Raw genomic sequence first — 20,202 nt, 5'->3', positions numbered from 1 at the left:
TTTTTGGAGAATCAATTCGTTCGGATATTAGTGTTGATTGCTATAAATAGAAGATATCGTATGTTTTAACCTGTTATATATCATCATGAGCCTCACAATTTTAAAACGTGTACGTTAAAGAGAGATTTCCACACCCTCTTAAAGAATGTTTTGGTCCCCTCTCTAACCAACGTGTAATATCACCGAATCATATTAATCTTAACTTTTTTTTTTTATTCTCATGCTCACCAACCAATGTGTAACTAAATCAAATACGTCTCATTTAGGCCACGAAAACAAATTATTATCCTTCATAGATTTACATCTATATAGAAATAACAGTATCAAGTTATTATTGGAACCTTTATATTATTCCATGGAAGCATTCGCAGTGGCAAGAAGAGTGGTGCAGGCATTTAAACAAAATTTTGGGAATTATATTCATTGAATGGTAAATTTTGAGCCATTGATTGAAAATAAATACCATTTTTATGACACTTTTTTTGTAGCAGAGATAATAAATTTTAAAATTATTCTTTGAATCACTAGCAAGTAGAAAAGATCGACAAAGATAACGCTTCACTGCTCAACATTTGATAGCTTAGAATTTAGGAACTTCAAATATTCCTTCCACAACCACTCCTTTTTATTCAAGCTAATTTAGGGTAATATTTTCTCTATTGGTACGAGGTGTTTTGAATAAACCCATAGCAAAGCCATGAGAGCTTATACTCAAAGTGAACAATATCATACTATTATGGAGAGTCGTGATTATTAAAATTTTATATTTATAAAATTAAACAAAAAATAAATAAATAAATAATATTTAATTACAATATGAGATCTGGTAATTTAGATGAGTGGGGCCCATTATGAGTCACAAAGTCGTTGCCCACTTAGTTTTGTCGACAACCGAATCATACTATGCTATCTTAATATTTTAAAATTATTTTAACATATAGATTTTAATAACAATTATTCTTAATATAATTACAGACTTATATACACTCCTAATTTTTCTAATTTTTTTTGTATTAATAAAATAAAATTTATAGAAATATTTGGAGGCTTGGTATTTTATATTATTATTAAAAAAAAATAAAAAATTAGAGGAGGCACGTGTGAGTGTGTGGAAATAAAAATAGTAAATTAGGTGTTTCTTTTTCTATTTTATTTTTATTATCTTGCCGTCTTGATCTTGTCTTTCGTTAAATTATTGACCCACATTTTTATTTCTTTTTATTTTTCCCCATTATTAATTATTCACTCCCACGTGTTCATGTTACTCTTTTTTATGCCCAATCAAATAAATCAAATTCTTATATTCTTAAGAAATTTATTTATTTTATTTTATTTTTTCCGATTATTGAATTATCTATGATTCATATATACTATCCTAAGTTTCTATGTTTTTAATTAAATAGTCACTATTGTTATTTTGTTATTGATTAATTTTGTAATTTCTTATTGAAATATTGTATGGATTACATAGTTGAATATATGTATATATTTTAACTTTTTGTGCAAGTACACAAATAAAATTTTAACTTGAATGGTGGGAAAACGACAATTTTGTACTTCCCATTCCAAAATTATGATATTCCATTTGTGTTTTTTTTAATAAAATGTTGAATTTATTGGGAACGTATTCATTAAAATTGGTCAATTTTTAATAAGTTAATCTTATAATGACCCGACATAGTACGGACTAAATTTGCATTAAAATATTATTTCTATTTTCGCAAAATTAATAAATAAATAAATAAATAAACTCTAAAACCTTATACTTCCTCGCAAATATTCTTCCAAATTTTAAAATTTTTAATAATATTCTAAAAATATATTAAAAAAAATTCAAAATATACTTCTTAATAATTTATTTTAAAAATATCATTTTTAATTTTTTAAATAATTTTTAAAAAATACCATTAATAATTTTTTAACTAGTCCAAACATATTCTTATAATACCCATAAAAGTTCAACCATAGTTTATGCTCAAAGTGGACAATATCATGCCATTTTGGAGAGTCAATCAGAGTCATGCTGTAAACCCTAAACTCAGCCATGACAATAGAATACTCAAATATCGAACAAAGATTGTGAGTCTCAAAGGTGTAGTCAAAAGTGACTAAAGTGTCGAACAAATGGTGTACTTTGTTCGAGGGCTTCAAAGAAAGGAGTCGAGCCCCGATTAAGGGGAGACTTATAATGTACTTTGTTTGAGGGGAGGATTGTTGAGGATTTTTCGAAGTGAGTCACGCATGGTTTGATTTAATGGAAGATCATGCGTTTATAAGCGACTAGCTCCATTGGAATGAGGCCTTTTGGGAAGCCCAAAGGAAAGCTACTAGAATTTATGCTCAAAGTTGACAATATCATACCAGTCTGAAGTAGTACTATTCATGATGGTTGGAAGTTATTTCTAACATGTTATCAAAGACATGCCCTTCAAACTTAGCCACGACCGTCAGTCGTGACAATAGAATCCTTAAATATTGAACAAATGATGTATTTTATTAGAGGGGAGCGATGTATTTTTTAAATTAAATACTAGTGTTTTTTTTTAATATATATTAATTTAGACTCCATTATTATCTATATATATATATATATTAAAGTGGCTGAATCAAAATCCGATTCTGAACAACAGGGATGTCCTTTTTCAGAAGGTCACCTCCGATAACCGGTCACCGCTCTGTTTCTTTTCTTTTTAAATTAAATCAAACATAAACTTGAAATTGACGAATCAAAATTGTTCTTTAATTCAATAAAAAGAAGAAAAAATTAACAACAATTCATACACTTCCATCGCCTATAAATCCGACCGTAGCACCAAGCAGCTGTATTCAAAAAATCAAAACCCAACCCAATTCCCAGACCAACTTCCTCGTACTGCACAAATGTCTTCCCTTTCCGACCTCATCAACCTCAGCCTCTGCGACTACACCGACAAGGTCATCGCCGAGTACATTTGGTCAGTCCCCTCCTCCTTCTTCCTCTTCAATTTTCCTTCTTTTCCAATACCCATTTTTTGTTTCTGCCTTATGGAAACAGGGTCGGTGGCTCCGGCAAAGACGTCCGAAGCAAAGCCAGGGTACATCTTTTTCAATCAAAAAGACAGTTCTTTTTTGTTTGTTTGTTTTTATCATTGCGTCTTAAAGTTTGGTGCTTTTTTGTGTTTAAGACGATTTCCGAGTATGTTAGTGATCCCTCGAAGCTGCCCAAGTGGAATTACGACGGTTCCAGCACCGGCCAAGCTCCGGGAGAAGACAGTGAAGTCATCTTATAGTAATAACCTTGCTGTCTTCCTTTAAATTTAATGGCTATTTCGTTGTTCTATACTGAATTTACACGTTTTTTCTTCGCAGCCCACAAGCTATTTTCAGGGATCCGTTCAGGAGAGGAAATAATATTCTTGTAAGTTGCGAGGTTGAAAAATTTTGAAATTTGAACAAATATGTAATGAGATTAAGGAGGCGTTTTGTTGTTTAGGTGATCTGTGATTCGTACACTCCGGCAGGGGAGCCGATTCCGACGAACAAGAGACACGCGGCGGCGAAGATCTTTAGCCATCCGGATGTCGTAGCTGAAGAGCCATGGTATTTGGTTTGGTTTGGTCTGGTCCGGTTTTGAATTCTTGTTCTTGTTGGGGTGTTTTTATTTAGTTTAAAAAAACGACAGGTATGGAATTGAGCAGGAGTATACACTGTTGCAGAAGGATGTCAAATGGCCTATTGGATGGCCCATTGGTGGCTTTCCTGGGCCTCAGGTAAACACCAAACCAAATTCTTCTATCGACGTCAAAACATTTTTTATGAAAGTGTGAAAACATATCCCTAGTAGATGCGGAAGGGTAAAAAACGAACAATATCTACTAATAATGTTGATTATGAAATTTGACGACGATTAGTGTTGGTTAATGAGAAGATTAAAGGGGTAAACGTTATGATGTGGTGACAGGGACCATACTACTGTAGTGCTGGTGCGGATAAAACATTTGGCCGCGACATTGTTGATGCTCACTATAAGGCCTGTCTATTTGCTGGTGTCAACATCAGTGGTATCAATGGCGAAGTCATGCCCGGTCAAGTAATACCTCATTTTATTAAAAAAAAAAAAAAAAATTATTGTCGGAGTAAATATGCGAGTTTGATCTCTAAACTTTAACGCGTTACAAAAATTAAAATCAAAATGTTTAAAAATGGTTTAGTGGGAATTTCAAGTTGGTCCATCGGTGGGAATATCAGCAGCAGATGAACTGTGGGTCGCGCGGTACATTTTAGAGGTAACTTCAAAATTACCGCCAGTTTGGCACCTACTTTTTACCTTTTACTAAACTTTTACCTGGGTGTGATTTAACAGAGGATTACGGAAATTGCGGGGGTGGTTCTTTCCTTTGACCCCAAACCAATTCCGGTTAGAAATTTTAATTTAATTTTCCAATTAATTTTTAAATTTTAATTTTAATTTCTCACCTTAATTTTTATTTATTCATTCACACGTTAGGGTGATTGGAATGGAGCTGGGGCCCATACTAACTACAGGTAATAAATTTAAATTTAGTCTTTGAAAATGATTTATAATTTTTATAATTTTTAAAAATTAAAATTTTCAGTACAAAGTCGATGAGAAAAGAGGGAGGTTACGAGGTGATCAAGAAAGCTATTGAAAAGCTAGGACTAAGGCACAAAGAACACATTGCTGCATACGGAGAAGGCAACGAGCGGCGTCTCACTGGTCGACACGAAACAGCGGACATCAACACTTTCTTATGGGTAAACAAATCGCCATAAATTTATGGTTGAATTAAAAGTATAGTTTGGTTTGATTTGGTGCATAATTGTCGTAGGGTGTTGCAAACCGAGGAGCTTCGATTCGAGTCGGGCGAGACACGGAGAAATCGGGGAAAGGCTATTTTGAAGATAGAAGGCCTGCATCCAACATGGATCCTTACACAGTCACTTCCATGATTGCAGAAACTACCATCCTTTGGAAGCCATGAATTTAGAGCACACCACAATGTTTGTTTGGTCATTGGTTTTATAATTTCCATGTTTTTCTTATTGTCTTCTTCAGCTGCAAAAGGGGAAACTCCATGTTTGAGATTTAAATAATAAAGTTAGCAATTTTGCTTCGATAAAAGCACAAGAACTGGTTAAATGTGTTTTTGCAACGACCCAGATCATTGTCTTCTTTGAGGCTTTCCCTTTTGGGATTCTCCTCCCCAATGGGGACACCCTCCCTTCTGATCCCAGCGTCCTCGCTAGCACTATCTGCTTCCTCCAATCAATGTGGGACCGCCCTCTTTGGGGCTCAACATCCTTACTGGCACACCACCTCATGTCTACTCCCCCTTCGGGAAACAATGAGAAAGCTGGCACATCGTCTAGAACCTGGCTCTGATACCATTTGTAACGGTCCAGATCCACCGCTAGCAGATATTGTCCTTTTTGAACTTTTCTTTTCGAGCTTTCCCTCAAGGGTTTAAAACGCGTCTAATAGGAGGGAAGGTTTCCACACCCTTATAAATGGTGGTTTGTTCTCCTCTCCAACTAAGGTGGGACAGACATCACAGTTTTACTTAAACCAACATGAGACATCACAGTTTTACTTGAAATAATTTTATGTTCAGTGATCTCCTAAAAATTTGTAAGAGATACACGTGAGTGACGACAAAATGATCTAAAAAGATCCGTGTGGGTCTGTAATGATAATTTTCACTCTTAAAGTAAAAACGAGAAATAGAACGTGACCTTTGAACTCAATAATCAAGAGAGAGAAATCTGTCTTTGTGATCGAAGAGATTTCGATTGTAAACGAACATGTGATTGTCTTTAATGGTATGAAACTTTCGTCAGTTAATTGTCAATTCTTCTTCGTTCCACTTCTTATGGCTTGAAATAGCATGTACTTTCTGCCCATTTCTTGATAATTGGTGTATTTTTTTTTATATATATAAGTTAAAGTTTTAAATTCTCATATGTACTAAAATTTATTTATTAATTTAAACTAATATTAAATTAGATTTAAATTTATATAATTGTTTAAAGGTTTAAATTCAGTTCTTTTAGATTTATTTATTTATTTATTTATTTAAGAAAAAGGGTAAAAAAGTAAAAAGAAATAGTTGGAGAGCCAATGGCGTGGAACATCATATCCCCATAAATTCCAACAAATCTTCCCCAAAATTAAAGCCCACGCTTCCTTCGTTTCCCGATGCCATTGCCGGCATCCATCTCCCTCTGCCCAATCCCCCCGACGGAACCGACCACCGATGACTTAGCGGCGGTGAAGGCAGCGGCATGGGCCTGGTACCAGCATGGGTCCGGCTCCGATTCCAAGCCCATGCGCGAATTCGGCCTGACAAGGCCCACTACACACCCCAAGCCCTCTCGCTACAGGCTCGAGGCCGTCAGACGCTCCCAAACACCCTCTCTACTCGACAGCTACGAAGTCGCCAGCATTTCACGGCGGTTATCCGATCTCCTGGACCCCACTGATCGGAATAATTTTAGCCTCAGGAGCTTTGAATCTGAACTTTTGGATCTGGGTCGACAAATTGAAAGGAAGACCACGAAGCCCAAGAAGTTTAGAACAGGTTTGTGGCGGCGGAGACCGTCGGTGATGTGTGGCAAACTGGAGGATGTGGTCGTTGGCACTCTCGTCCATCCGCCCGGAAAACAACCGCGCCGGAGCACCGCCGGTCATGATCATTAAAAGCTACTCCTAGTTACCTAATTTATTCTACTCTCAAAATCATAAAAAGAATATAGGAGGAATTATTATTTTTCATCATTATTTTCTCTACTTTCTGAAATTTAAGGAATAATTACACTTTTGTTATTTGCTTTTGCCATTATTGTTTCAAATTCCATTGTTTTTTTAAATTTACTTTATTTTAAATTATATATTTAATCCATCAACTTTCAAAAATAATATAATAATTAGTATGGACCAAAATTATTATTTAAAAAAAGTCACACGAACTAAAACAAAATTAAAATTATACTAAAAAAAAATAATATTTAAACAATTAGAGCTCAAACTTGTAATTAAGAAACAAAATAAGAAGTTTTTAATAATTATAATTTTATTTTATTTCATTTTATTTTTATAAATGCAAATATATCTCATGTGCTTTAGGTTTCAATCCACACCCATATGTTAAATTAAAAAAAAATTGTATATATTTTATCTATTATTAATCCTACTTAAACATTTAAATTTTTTAAAATTTGAGTTTAGTTTCTATTTGGTCCCTAAATTTGAGCTAATTTCATTTTTGTCCCTAAATTTTTAGATTTTATGGTATCAACTTTTAGTTAATTAATTTAAATAAATTAATAGAAAATTAAGACAAGTGAATAAAAGTCAGTATCGGATAAAAATGTAAAATGTAAAATTAAATGTAAGAACTATTTTGAGAATTAAAGATGAAATAAAAATTACACGTGTAAATTTTTAAAATTTAAGAACAATGGTATAAATGTCTTTATTACCCCCATCCACAAAAATAAATAAATAAATAAATAAATAAATAAATAAAGAAGCTACTGATCCCGGACGGAGAATTCTAGATTCTGAAACCCTAATCCCCAAATTCCACTCAGAGACGATCCGGTCACGTTTGACAGTTGACTCAACCAATCAATAGTAAACTCAATGGCTTGGAGAAGAAGTTGCCGACTACACTCCCGTCCCCATAAGAACCTCCTTCCATCTCCTTCAATTCTCACCTCCATCTCCAAAAATGGCCGCTATCGACCTTCTCCCCAGAGAATATGGCTATGTCGTTCTTGTTCTTGTCCTCTACTCCTTTTTCAATTTCTGGATGGCCGGTCAGGTCGGCCGCGCTCGCAAGAAGTATCTTCTCTTCTCTTTCTTTTTTGGATTTTGTTTTTTTTTTTTTCGTGAATGTTGTTATATCTTTCTGTTTCGATTTTGTATTTTAGGTATAAGGTCTTTTACCCCAATCTCTACGCTCTGGAATCTGAGAACAAGGATGCTAAGATCTTCAACTGTATCCAGGTTTCTGATTCTTTGAACTCTGATTCGATTTTTTATGTTTTTGTTTTTGTTACGGTTGAGCCTGAACTGTGGAGTGTGTTTGGAACAGAGAGGGCACCAGAATTCGCTGGAAATGATGCCTCTGTTCTTCATGCTTATGATTTTGGGAGGAATTAGGCATCCTTGCATTAGCGCTTCGTTGGGGGTTCTCTACGTCGTGGCTCGGTTCTTCTACTTCAGAGGTTACGCCACTGGCGTGCCTGAAAAGCGTCTCACCATCGGGTTCGTTTTCTGGGAAATTCTCTGTTGAGATTCTATTTTAATAATCTGATTCAATTTGGAAAATTGATGGATGGATTTTTTGTATTTGGGATGACAATTGAACAGGAAATATTTTTTCTTGGCGTTGCTTGGTCTGATGATTTGCACAATCTCGTTTGCTGTGACGCTTCTTCGTGCTTAAGGTCTGGTCTTCTAGCTTTGCTTTGCGTGATGTTGTAGTGTCCTTCATCATCTTCCTCGCCCTCTTGGACTTGGATCTGCTACTTCTGATTTTGGGTTTGATGAAATTGAATAATGAAATTGACTGGTTTGTGATCAAGTGTTTTTTTCTTAATCATCTTGTTATATTATGTGGGATTAGATTTAGAGCCATAGAATTATTATACCAATTGATGAGTTAAAACATCTCTCCCATTGACATTGTTCTGATTAAACCGCCAGTCAAATTAATAACACTAAGAATTATATTTTCACCACTTGAAATCTAAACATTATTATTAAAAGTAATAGCAAACCTACATAAGACCTTTATGTTCCCTTATTTTATCGTTCCTGCATCCGGGTTCCAAAAACTCTACCCACTGTAAATCCTCATCAAAATCGCTACCCGTTCCTGTTCCTGCCCCTGCCTAAATTTCTGAGTTTCATAGCAGTTTGAGAGAGGAAGTGTGGCGTTGATAGGGTGGTAGCGGTGTTGGGGGATTGTGTTGGGGGATTGCTAGGAGAAGAGTCCCAAGAGAAAGATTAGGAGAAGAGTCCCAAGAGAAAGATTAGGAGAAGAGTCCCGAGAGAAAGATTATGGGTTTACAATGAGTATTGGAAAATCCCTTAAATTTAGCCATGTTAATAGAATTCTCAAGTGTCTGGATAAGAAAATTGAGAGTTTCGAAGGTGTAGTCAAAAGGGACTCAAGTGTCGAATAAAGAGTGTACTTTGTTCGAGGGCTCTCGAGAAGGAGCCGAGTCTTGATTAAGGAGAGGTTCTTCGAGGGTTCTATAGACCTCATGGAGGTTATAGAAAATTGAGAGTCTCGAAGGTGTAGTCAAAAGGGACTCAAGTGTCAGAATAAAGAGTGTACTTTGTTTGAGGGCTCTATAGGTCTCATGGAGGTTCTATGGTGTGTTTTGTTGGGAGGATTGTTGAAGATAGTTTCTAACCAATTGAAGTTATTTTGGCCATTGGGCTGCATCACATTATCTACTCTATGGACTCGATAATAATTGAATGCATGGGCCCCTTGTGAATGTAGTATGTATAGCAATCTGAAATGCATTTACTAACTAAACATTTCCCTGTGACCCACAATCCCTCCCCCACATGTCTATTCACCTTATAATATATCAATCCTTTTTAATTATCATATGCAATTTTAATTTTGGTGCTGACAATTTTATTATTATTATCTCATGGTCAAGGGTCCTCTAATTCAAGTTCTCTTTCTCTGGATCATTATTCAATAAAAGCTTTTCACTATGCTAATTAACTGATAATATATACTTAATCTGAATATGATTAATTAAATAAAAATTTTAATACCTTTCTTAACATTGAATTTCCTACACATTAATTCACAATAAAAGAAAATTGATAATAAAAAATTAGACCCTAAACCCATCTTAAAATAAATTATTTATAGTTTTTATGTCATTTTTTGTACTTCTTTATTTTGAATATATAAATTCTATGACACTAAACATACGTAAATAAATAAATAGGTTATTAAATGTCTAAAATAATTTGAGCCAATACGAATTTGCCAACTAAGTCTGTAATTTATTAGGGGGAAAATTATTATTCGAGTCTTTAAAACAAAATAAATAAATTATAAAGTTGTTATCGTTAAACAGTTTCAGATCCATTCGTACACGTGTACGCTCCACCCCTACCGAAATTGAATTGCTTTTAAATAAACTAGGTAATATATCCTAATTACATCACTCATAATTAAATAAATACTTGAGAAAATTATATTAATTATAATAATTTAAATTATCTTTTTCCTAAAAAAAGAACTTATACAGTAATTTAATATACATTATTTTATTAGAGGGAAGTTAAGAAGTGGATACGAGATATTTGATAGCTTTGTTGATTTTGTAATTAAATTTGAAAATATAGAGTGAGATTTGTAATTTTTTTTTTTTTTTTTTTTTTATAAAAAGCACAGGCATTTATAATATCCCCAATATTTAAGTATTAAAATTTTGGTTTTCTAATTTAATTTTCAATTTATTTTAAAAATGCCAATGATGGCAATCTCCATCGTCCAAGTGTTCACTTAACTATGCTAATCTTGACTAATGCAGATTAATTAAATAAATCTGACGATTAACAGATATTTTAAAGTAATTGAATTTTTAAAACTCTTTAAGCCTTCCATAACATGCCAGCAATCTCATATTAGACAGTTGTATAGTATTTGCACGATTCATCACATATATATGTAATTATATTCATAATTGATGGCTAATCTAACATAATTAAAAAAAAAATTATAAAAATCATACAAAAAAAATGTAAAATGCATATCTGTGTCCATTATGATCTAGATTAATCAATATATTAATGTCTATATACATACATAGTCAATTGAACGTATAGTAATTCTCTACACACATCCTATGCGTATGTATGTGAACTCACAAGACAAACACTACTACCATACTTCTCAGGGTTGATTGGGCTTGTGAGCTCACGCACCCAAAAGTAACAAAAAAAAAAAAAAAAATTCATAAACGTACTCACAATCCTTATAGTTATGGCTTATAGTTATGGCTTATAGTTATGGCTGAGTCTAGCCTTTATTTAGTTTGACGTGCAACAAATTGATAATTAGATTAAGCTAATTTTAATTTTGATTTGTGACAGTTTAAAGTAAACATATTACATGCCATTGATTTTGATTTCAGCTCATTTTAGTTTTCAACAAATTAAAAGATTAGCAATCCTTATCTATAAATCCATTCTCTCGTTCTTCTTCATCCAAGAATATTTATTTTAAAGAAAAAAAGAAAAAGAAAAAATCTCTTTCTTGTTCTCTTTCCCACTGTTGCCATATTCGTGAAGATCTCCGTGAAAATCCGAACTGCGCTGTGTCATCGTTCAAACCGTTTCTCTCATTTTCCTCGCGATTCCATCTGTACGCACAATCAAAAGTTTCAAGCGGCAGATTCTGCACGGTAACCTTCTTTCAACATCCTCTGCAGTTAATTCGTTTTCAAAATCCATGATCGTCTCATCGTTCGCGAACTTTCTAGTTGAGCATTAAGTTCGGCGATTCAGTTCGCCTTTAGCTTTAGCTTTTGCTTTGAAGTAGGTCTCTCGAATGTCTCATCTGTTCGAGGAAATCGTATGCAGGAAGTAGAAGAAGGTGCGGTTCTGGTGAAGAGAGGAGGACGGAAGGCGGAAGGCGGAAGGCGGAAGGCGGAAGGCGGAAGGCGGAAGGCGGTGGATGGATTCGAATGAGGAGGAATATAATGTGGAAACCGTTCGCGAACGGATCGCGTCGTCGCGAGCGAGCCGACTGGACCTGGTTCAGAAAGAGTTGAGTATGCAATCGGGTCGCAGAAGATTTAGCCGCGAAAATATCATCAATGGCATTAAAGGCCTCATTATCCATCCTGACAGCAGGTACGCACGCTTTTCTGGAAACGGAAACCTCAATTCCAAAACTAATTTGAACAATCCTCCAAGAATTTCCATCATCTTGACACACGTCGCACAGGAAGTAGTTGAAGAATTTGGGAAAAAGATAACCGAGAGATCTAAATTGTTCGTGAAAGAAGATAGGATTTCACGTTTAAAATCGTAATTTCTTGCGATATAGTCGAGGTTTTGATGCGTTCGTTTGAGTCGGTGGGAAAACATTTTAGATTCAATCATCTACTTCATTTCTAATTTTTTTTTCATCTATTTATTTATTTTTAATTTACTTTAATACATATTTTCAAAAACTACTATTGGTTGAAAAATGAACCATAGAAAAATTATTATTATAAAATTAAAATAAATTTAATAAATTTAGGTTAATTCAATTCGATATGAAATTATGAATCTAAATTTTAAATAAATAAATAACCCAATTTTCATTGAATTGATGAGTTTTTGAAATATCCGATTTTTTATATGATACACGGGAGGAACTACTATGGTCATATAAAATTAATGTTTAATTGTCACTTTTGTCCACCAAATTTTAATTACATATATATATTTTTTTTGTCTTTTTCCTTTTATAGCTTATTATAGGTAATTATGTATTAAATTAGTAAAGAGAAGTGAGGTGCATATACAAAAGAAAAAAAATCAAACCATTTATAATTAAAGATAATATAAAATTTTAAAATTTTAGATTAATTTTACACCATAAATTGTATATATTATATAGGTCTAGTTTTGGATTCAAGACTACACAATTAAAATTACTATCTTATTGTTCCTAGACCGTGTTATCAACCATTTTGTTCTAAAAAATTGTAGTTTTTTTTTATTTACATTTCAATTATAAACAAAAATTTAAAAATAAAAATAAAATAAAACTATTTTTAAATTTTAGATTGATTTTTTTTTTTAAATTTTAAATATATTTAAAACGTGGGTCTCTACCCACGTTTTAAATAATAAGTTTAATCTTATAAATAAAATAAAATAAAAAACCTTAATTTTTAGATTTGAATGATAAGTTGAGGTAATGATATTAAATGGTTGGAATATTATTGATAATGTTATATTTTGACTTCCATAAATTGCATCTTATGGTGTAAATGCTAAATAATCAGATTATTAAATTTAAATATGATACTGATTGAAGTTGGTAAATAATATGAAATGAAATGCAGGTGGTATAGGGCGTGGACGAAGTTCATACTGATATGGGCAGTGTATTCTTCCTTCTTCACACCCATGGAATTCGCGTTCTTCAGGGGATTACCAGATAATCTATTTATACTTGACATTGTTGGACAGATTGCTTTCCTCGTTGACATTGTTTTCCAGTTCTTCCTTGCGTACAGAGATAGTCAGACATACCTAATGGTCTATAAGCACACTCCAATAGCACTCAAGTCAGTTTCCTTTCCTTCCCAGTTATGCCTTTTCATTTGTATTTTCGCTCTGTTTTTGGGTCTATACCAACTCGCACCAGCTAATTAGTACAAGGCCTTTTGGGAAGTCCAAAGCAAATTCACGAGAGTATATGCTTAAAGTGGACAATATCATACCACCGTGGAGAGTTGTGATTGATTCCTAACATGGTATCAAAGTGATGCCCTTAACTTAGCCATACTAATAGAATTCTCAAATGTCGAACTAAGAAGTTGTTAGCCTCAAAGGTCTAGTAAAAAAATGACTCAAGTGTTGAACAAAGAGTTTACTTTGTTCGAGGGCTCCAGAGAAAGGAGTCGAGCCTCGATTAAGGAGAGGTTGTTCGAGGGCATAGGTCTCAAGGGAGACTCTATGGTGTACTTTATTCGAGGGGAGGATTGTTGGGAGGGAGTCCCACATTAGCTTAATTAAGGTGATGATCGTGAGTTTATAAATAAGGAATACATCTCCATTGGTACGAGGCATTTTGGGGAAACTAAAAGCAAAATTATGAGAGCTTATGCTCAAAGTGGACAATATCATAATATTATAGAGAGTCGTAATTCCTAACCTAGCCTGGATTGATTAATGTTCACTGTCTGATTTCTCCAAATATAAAGAACTTTAGTATAGCTTTGTTTTTGCAGTGGAGATTTCTTCTGGTCAGTGATACAGTCCATGATTTCACCTGATAAGTTCTTTTTTTGTTCTACAGGTACTTGAAGTCCACTTTTGTGACTGATTTTCTCAGCTGTATGCCCTGGGACCTCATTTATAAGGTGACCCTCCACAAAGCTTTCTTTGATTTTTCTGATGAGTGTCTGATGGAATGCAAATTATACCTAAGAGGGTTTATTGCACACTTTCTGATCTTTCAAGGAATTCTGTTTTAAACAAATTTTTATGTGTGTTCGATCAGGCTTGTGGGAAGAGAGAGGAGGTGAGATGCCTTCTATGGATAAGGCTATTTCGGGTGCGGAAAGTCACCGATTTTTTTCAGAGGATGGAGAAGGATATACGTATTAATTATATGTTTACTAGAATTGTGAAGCTCATTGTTGTTGAACTTTACTGCACACATACTGCGGCCTGCATCTTTTACTATTTGGCAACCACTCTTCCTCCTACCGAAGAAGGGTACACATGGATCGGAAGCTTAAAATTGGGGGACTACAGTTACTCACATTTCAGGGATATTGATCTATGGAAACGATACACCACATCTTTATACTTTGCTATTGTCACCATGGCCACTGTTGGTGAGTACCTTCTTAACGTCTTCAATGATATTTTTTGAGCCAACGAAATGGAAGTACATAGATATTAGAATAACCTCCACTAGTTTGGTTATTTACAGGCATCTGCTGTGTTCCTTAATTCTTGTTTGTTTATGAACAGGTTATGGTGATATACATGCAGTCAACCTGAGGGAAATGATATTCGTTATGATTTATGTATCATTTGACATGGTTCTCGGTGCTTACTTGATTGGTAACATGACTGCGTTGATTGTAAAAGGGTCCAAGACGGTGAAATTCAGGGATAAAATGACAGATATAATGAAATACATGAACAGAAATAGACTTAGCAGGGACATCCGTGATCAGATCAAAGGTCACTTACGTTTACAGTATGAAAGTAGCTATACTGAAGCTTCTGTTCTACAGGACATCCCAATATCGATCCGTGCTAAGGTAAAGACTGATTTTCAATTTTACATAATTTAGTTTACGTAATAAATAGTGTGACAAGGGAACTAATTCGTATACAAAGCAATGACGTTAGAAAATGTTGAAGATTATTGGTGGGGAGTCCCATATCGACTAATTAAAGAATGATCATAGGTTTATAAGTAAGGAATACACCTCTATTGGTATGAGGCCTTTTAGGGAAACCAAAAGCAAAGTCACTCTTTGTTCGAGGGCTCCAGAGAAAGGAGTCAAGCCTCAATTAAGGGGAGGCTGTTCGAGGGCTCCATAGACCTCAGGGGAGGGAAAAATTGTTGAGTATTATTGGTGGGAGCACATCGGCTAATTAAGGGAATGATCATGAATTTATAAATAAGGAATACATCTCAATTGGTACGAGGTGTTTTGGGTCCCAAAAGCAAAGCCATAAGAGCTTATGCTTAAAGTGGACAATATATCATATCATTGTTCCTAATAGAAAACACTTGGCTTCTTTTCACTTTCTTCGCCATGTCTTTGCATAAACTAATGATTTGCATAAATGTGCTTGGATGGCTAGCATGACATTATTTCACTTTATGCAGATTTCCCAAACATTATACTTGCCTTGCATTCAGAACGTCGCTATCTTTAAAGGATGCTCTCCAGAGTTTATCAACCAAATAGTAAGCATTTTATTTTCTAGTTTGTAGCAGATGATTTCTTCTTCATTCTGGATTTTCATGTTATTTCTTTGGTTTGTCATGGTAGGTTATTAGACTGCATGAAGAGTTCTTTCTGCCTGGAGAGGTGATAATGGAACCAGGAAATGTGGTCGATCAACTTTATTTTGTCTCTCATGGTGTGCTGGTATGGTTCCACTCACCATACTTTCTGTACTTGTCTTTGGAAGGAGCTGACGTTAATGTTGGCAAGAACATGCTGAAATTCTCAATAAGTTGACCATATTTCTGCAGGAGGAAGTGGGCATAGCACAAGATGGTTCAGAAGAAACCATAGATTTACTAGAACCCAACAGCTCTTTTGGAGAGATTTCAATTCTTTGCAATATTCCTCAACCCTATACAGTTCGAGTGTGTGAATTATGTAGACTACTACGCCTTGACAAGCAGTCCTTCACAAATATCCTTGACATATACTTCTACGACGGCAGGAAAATCTTGAACAATCTTCTTGAGGTAATTTTGATTATATGCTAAATTATTCTTCTAAGAGTTGCATTGCTTCCTTTTAAGGATTCCAAATCTGTAGGGAAGAGAAACGAGCCTCCGAATTAAGCAAATGGAATCAGATATCACATTTCATATTGGTAAGCAAGAAGCTGAACTTGCTCTGAAGGTGAACAGTGCCGCATATCATGGAGATCTGTACCAATTGAAAGGTCTGGTTCGAGCTGGAGCTGATCCAAACAAGACAGATTATGATGGAAGGTCGCCTTTGGTATGGATAGACATAGTTTACTTTATAGTATATGTATACTTTTTTTTTTTTTTTTCTCTTGGAGATGATATCGAAGAACTTAGTTGTTTTTCCACAGCATCTTGCAGCATCCAGAGGATTCGATGATATAGTAGTTTTCCTAATTCAGGAAGGAGTAGACATTGATCTTACAGGTTTGTTATAAACAGTAGAACACAAGTTTTTTGAGGTTTCATCTTCTCTATAACTCAGTGATATTTGATGCGTCCTTTTTCCAGATAATTTTGGCAATACGCCATTGATGGAAGCCATCAAGAATGGGAACGATCATGTCGCTGAGTTGCTTTCTAAAGAAGGTGCTTCATTGAAGGTTGAGAATGCTGGTAGCTTCCTCTGTGCAGCAGTTTCAAGGGGTGATGCAGATCTTATTAAGAGATTATTGCTCTATGGCATTGACCCCAACACCAAAGATTACGATTTCAGAACTCCGCTACATATAGCTGCCTCTTCTGGGCTAACTTTGATGGCAAAGTTGCTTTTAGAATATGGGGGTAGTGTTTTCTCAAGGGACAGGTACCCAAATACAACATATTACATTCTTTTTTATTCTTTTTTGTTTCCTATGGTCCGACGTTGGCTAATTAAGAGATAAATCATGGGTTTATAACTATCCCTATTGGTATGAGGCTTTTTGGAGAAATCAAAAGCAAAACCACGAGAGCTTATGCTCAAAGTGGAGAATCTCATACCATTGTGGAGATCCGTGATAGAAAAGCACTTCCATTGTGTTGTTACTCTATAATATTTGTTTTGCTGCAGATGGGGAAACACCCCGCTTGATGAAGCCCGTATTTGTGGAAACAAGAATTTGGTTAAGCTCTTCGAAGGGGCAAAAGATTCTCAGTTATTAGAATCCTCTTATTCCTCTAAAAAATTCTCAGGTATATCTTTTTTACCAAAGGAATTCTTAAAACATATGGTCCAATTTGAATTATCTTTTGTTTTTATTTTTATTTTTTTTGAACAGACAGAAAATACTCGAAGAAATGTACAGTGTTCCCCTTCCACCCATGGGATCCTGAAGAAAATAGAAAGCCTGGAATCGTCCTATGGGTTCCATACACAATTGAAGAGCTCATCAAAGTATCATCAGATCAGCTTCTAGTTTCAGGTGAATGTTGTCTATTATCAGAAGATGGAGGTAAAATTCTTGATATCCATATGGTTGATGAAGGTCAAAAGCTGTATCTAGTTCCTGAAACTGGTTAATGTATCCCAATAATAAACCTATGGTTTAACATTCTTTCCATTGTCGATTATAAGTTAAGAGTAACCATTTACTCTACTTTTTGTACTGATTCAATCCTTTACAAAATATTATTAATATTTAATTCTAAATTTTGTAAATTATCATAAATTTTTATTTGATAGGATTATTTGAACTAGATTTAGTCCTACTAGATTTAGTGGAGATTTGATTATGTAATGCTATATTATTGTACGTGAGATTTCTCCCTCAATTCCTAACTAGTGGTATCCGGATTTGAGGGAGTTTTATGTGTCCCAATATTTCTTTAGTGACATATTGTTGAGAGTCTTTGTAGTGTGATAGTGAGGTATTCACTTGTAACGTTTTGTTTGATTAGTGATTGGTTGCTACCAGTGGACATAGGGGAACTTCTTCTCTCCAACTATCTTGGTGTCTATTTGTGTAATTTAGTTCATTGGTGTTGTGAGTACATTTCTTCCGCTTTCGGCCCCCAACAATACATAGATAATGGTTGAAAATTTTAAACAAAATAAAATATATAGAAAGTTTCAAATATTCAATTTTTTTTTTAAAAAAAAAGATAAGCTAACGTGAATGGAAAGTTTTCATTAAGAAAAATGGTGTAAAATAAAGAAAAAAAATGCAAGAAATGGGCCCCACCTCCTTTTCTCCCCACCAAATAGAAAAGAAATGATGATGATGTGGACATTTCCAGTTGCCCCTCCAAATTATATACGTGGCTAATCATGGGTTAAGTTTCGTTAATCATATTTAAAAATAATAATAATAATGGATTACATAAAGTTACATTTCACGTTCTAACTATTTTTTTTAATGTGAGTAAATGATATCAATTTATTATTATTTTGTAATATCATAATTTATTATATATTTTAATTCAATCAAAATTGAAAAATAGAGAAATGTGGACATTCTGTGTCGTGACAAGCGCGGAGTGCACGTGAGATCACGTGAGAAAAGGATATTGATTTCCACTCATTATATAACGTGACAAGCGCGGAGTGCACGTGAGATCACGTGAGAAAAGGATATTGATTTCCACTCATTATATAATTAGACAAGCGCGGAGTGCACGTGAGATCACGTGAGAAAAGGATATTGATTTCCACTCATTATATAATTACAAAAAGAAAAAAGAAAAATCGTGATTGGAGAAACGAAACGACATCGCATAGGGGAGGCCGTGACAAGCGCGGAGTGCACGTGAGATCACGTGAGAAAAGGATATTGATTTCCACTCATTATATAACGTGACAAGCGCGGAGTGCACGTGAGATCACGTGAGAAAAGGATATTGATTTCCACTCATTATATAATTAGACAAGCGCGGAGTGCACGTGAGATCACGTGAGAAAAGGATATTGATTTCCACTCATTATATAATTACAAAAAGAAAAAAGAAAAATCGTGATTGGAGAAACGAAACGACATCGCATAGGGGAGGCCGTGACAAGCGCGGAGTGCACGTGAGATCACGTGAGAAAAGGATATTGATTTCCACTCATTATATAACGTGACAAGCGCGGAGTGCACGTGAGATCACGTGAGAAAAGGATATTGATTTCCACTCATTATATAATTAGACAAGCGCGGAGTGCACGTGAGATCACGTGAGAAAAGGATATTGATTTCCACTCATTATATAATTACAAAAAGAAAAAAGAAAAATCGTGATTGGAGAAACGAAACGACATCGCATAGGGGAGGCCATGTGCAGGTGGGACCCATGGTGCGCCCCATTTTGGTGCAATCAATTATATACCAAAACTCTGCTCCGCTCCTTTGCCTGCATTTAATTCTCCACCAACTCTCACATAAATATTGCAATTTTAATATTTAATTTCAATTCCTTTTACTTTATTATTATTATTATTATTATAAATTCGACATTATTTCAAAACATTTGATAGTAAATTTAATTAATTTTGATTTGATTTTTTAAAATGAATAATTAAGCGACTCTTCGTAGTGATATGATATTGTCCACTTTAAGTATAAACTCGTGGCTTTACTTTGGGTTTTCCAAAATGCCTCATATTAATATTAAATGGAGATAGTATTTCTCATTTATAAACTCATGATTTTCCACTAAATTAACCAACGTGGGACTCACGTCCAATAATCTCGACCTAATTAATTTCCAAAAAAGATGGTATAAAAAGGAATTATGCTTTTCCTTGGGGCTCCATCCCTCTAATTTTCATCCCCACTCATCATGCAATTTTTTTTTTTCAAAAGGAATTATCCTTTTCTTTGCCTTTTGTTTTGAAATAAAATTTATTCAAAATGCTATCATGAAAATATCACCCAATTATTATTTAATAACCTTCATGAATTTTAAATTTATCTCTAATAAAATTCTAAAATTTTAATTTTGTATTTAGTATATTTGTAATGTTTTTTTTTTAAAATAAACTATTTAATAGGTAAAAAAAAAAAAAAAAAAAAATTTG

At 34.2% G+C, this 20,202-nt stretch overlaps 4 protein-coding genes across 7 annotated transcripts; all 4 read left to right on the top strand.

Annotated features, from left to right (window-relative positions):
* The first annotated feature begins 2,768 nt into the window (after window positions 1–2,768).
* LOC111445062 (glutamine synthetase nodule isozyme-like) lies at window positions 2,769–5,114 on the top strand. The gene is made up of 12 exons (XM_023083278.1): window positions 2,769–2,954; window positions 3,035–3,074; window positions 3,165–3,268; window positions 3,349–3,397; window positions 3,473–3,579; window positions 3,662–3,749; window positions 3,941–4,069; window positions 4,191–4,265; window positions 4,343–4,396; window positions 4,487–4,524; window positions 4,596–4,755; window positions 4,830–5,114. Exons 1-12 carry the CDS (start codon window positions 2,881–2,883, stop codon window positions 4,980–4,982), a joined length of 1,071 nt encoding a protein of 356 aa, XP_022939046.1. The 5' UTR covers window positions 2,769–2,880; the 3' UTR covers window positions 4,983–5,114.
* A 1,044-nt stretch (window positions 5,115–6,158) lies between these two features.
* Window positions 6,159–6,767, top strand: LOC111445063. The gene has a single exon (XM_023083280.1). The coding sequence runs from the start codon at window positions 6,197–6,199 to the stop codon at window positions 6,695–6,697; it is 501 nt and encodes a 166-aa protein (XP_022939048.1). The 5' UTR covers window positions 6,159–6,196; the 3' UTR covers window positions 6,698–6,767.
* Window positions 6,768–7,545: 778 nt separating this feature from the next.
* LOC111445064 (microsomal glutathione S-transferase 3) lies at window positions 7,546–8,681 on the top strand. Its single transcript, XM_023083281.1, has 4 exons — window positions 7,546–7,843; window positions 7,933–8,008; window positions 8,097–8,269; window positions 8,375–8,681. Exons 1-4 carry the CDS (start codon window positions 7,731–7,733, stop codon window positions 8,448–8,450), a joined length of 438 nt encoding a protein of 145 aa, XP_022939049.1. The 5' UTR covers window positions 7,546–7,730; the 3' UTR covers window positions 8,451–8,681.
* Window positions 8,682–11,266: 2,585 nt separating this feature from the next.
* Window positions 11,267–17,803, top strand: LOC111445061 (potassium channel SKOR-like). Of its 4 annotated transcripts, XM_023083275.1 has the most exons (15): window positions 11,267–11,448; window positions 11,627–11,671; window positions 11,714–11,899; window positions 13,108–13,332; window positions 14,067–14,130; window positions 14,271–14,610; window positions 14,750–15,045; window positions 15,624–15,704; window positions 15,790–15,888; window positions 15,996–16,217; window positions 16,291–16,479; window positions 16,577–16,652; window positions 16,737–17,031; window positions 17,278–17,399; window positions 17,486–17,803. In XM_023083275.1, the coding sequence occupies exons 3-15, from the start codon at window positions 11,721–11,723 to the stop codon at window positions 17,725–17,727; spliced, it is 2,430 nt and encodes an 809-aa protein (XP_022939043.1). In that variant the 5' UTR covers window positions 11,267–11,448; window positions 11,627–11,671; window positions 11,714–11,720; the 3' UTR covers window positions 17,728–17,803. The 4 variants fall into 4 exon arrangements, with proteins under 4 accessions (XP_022939043.1, XP_022939042.1, XP_022939045.1 ...); XM_023083274.1 differs by having other exon boundaries at window positions 11,627–11,899; XM_023083277.1 differs by having other exon boundaries at window positions 11,586–11,899.
* The last annotated feature ends 2,399 nt before the right edge of the window (window positions 17,804–20,202 follow it).

The sequence above is a fragment of the Cucurbita moschata genome, unplaced genomic scaffold (genome assembly GCF_002738365.1).
Source record: "Cucurbita moschata cultivar Rifu unplaced genomic scaffold, Cmos_1.0 Cmo_Scf00007, whole genome shotgun sequence".
NCBI lineage: Eukaryota > Viridiplantae > Streptophyta > Magnoliopsida > Cucurbitales > Cucurbitaceae > Cucurbita > Cucurbita moschata.
The sequence above is the reverse complement of the archived record's forward strand: the minus strand, read 5'-3'. Positions and strand labels throughout refer to the sequence as shown.

Bases quoted from the DNA above. Each gene is read 5' to 3' on its own strand.
- LOC111445064 (XM_023083281.1), top strand. From the start codon at position 7,731: ATGGCCGCTATCGACCTTCTCCCCAGAGAATATGGCTATGTCGTTCTT. The intron at 7,844-7,932 runs GTATCTTCTCTT...TTTGTATTTTAG, and splicing joins GTCGGCCGCGCTCGCAAGAA to GTATAAGGTCTTTTACCCCA. The intron at 8,270-8,374 runs GTTCGTTTTCTG...ACAATTGAACAG, and splicing joins GAAAAGCGTCTCACCATCGG to GAAATATTTTTTCTTGGCGT.
- LOC111445063 (XM_023083280.1), top strand. From the start codon at position 6,197: ATGCCATTGCCGGCATCCATCTCCCTCTGCCCAATCCCCCCGACGGAA.
- LOC111445061 (XM_023083275.1), top strand. From the start codon at position 11,721: ATGGATTCGAATGAGGAGGAATATAATGTGGAAACCGTTCGCGAACGG. The intron at 15,705-15,789 runs GTAAGCATTTTA...TTGTCATGGTAG, and splicing joins CAGAGTTTATCAACCAAATA to GTTATTAGACTGCATGAAGA. The intron at 15,889-15,995 runs GTATGGTTCCAC...ATATTTCTGCAG, and splicing joins TTGTCTCTCATGGTGTGCTG to GAGGAAGTGGGCATAGCACA.
- LOC111445062 (XM_023083278.1), top strand. From the start codon at position 2,881: ATGTCTTCCCTTTCCGACCTCATCAACCTCAGCCTCTGCGACTACACC. The intron at 3,075-3,164 runs GTACATCTTTTT...TTTGTGTTTAAG, and splicing joins ACGTCCGAAGCAAAGCCAGG to ACGATTTCCGAGTATGTTAG. The intron at 3,580-3,661 runs GTATTTGGTTTG...AAAAAACGACAG, and splicing joins GTCGTAGCTGAAGAGCCATG to GTATGGAATTGAGCAGGAGT.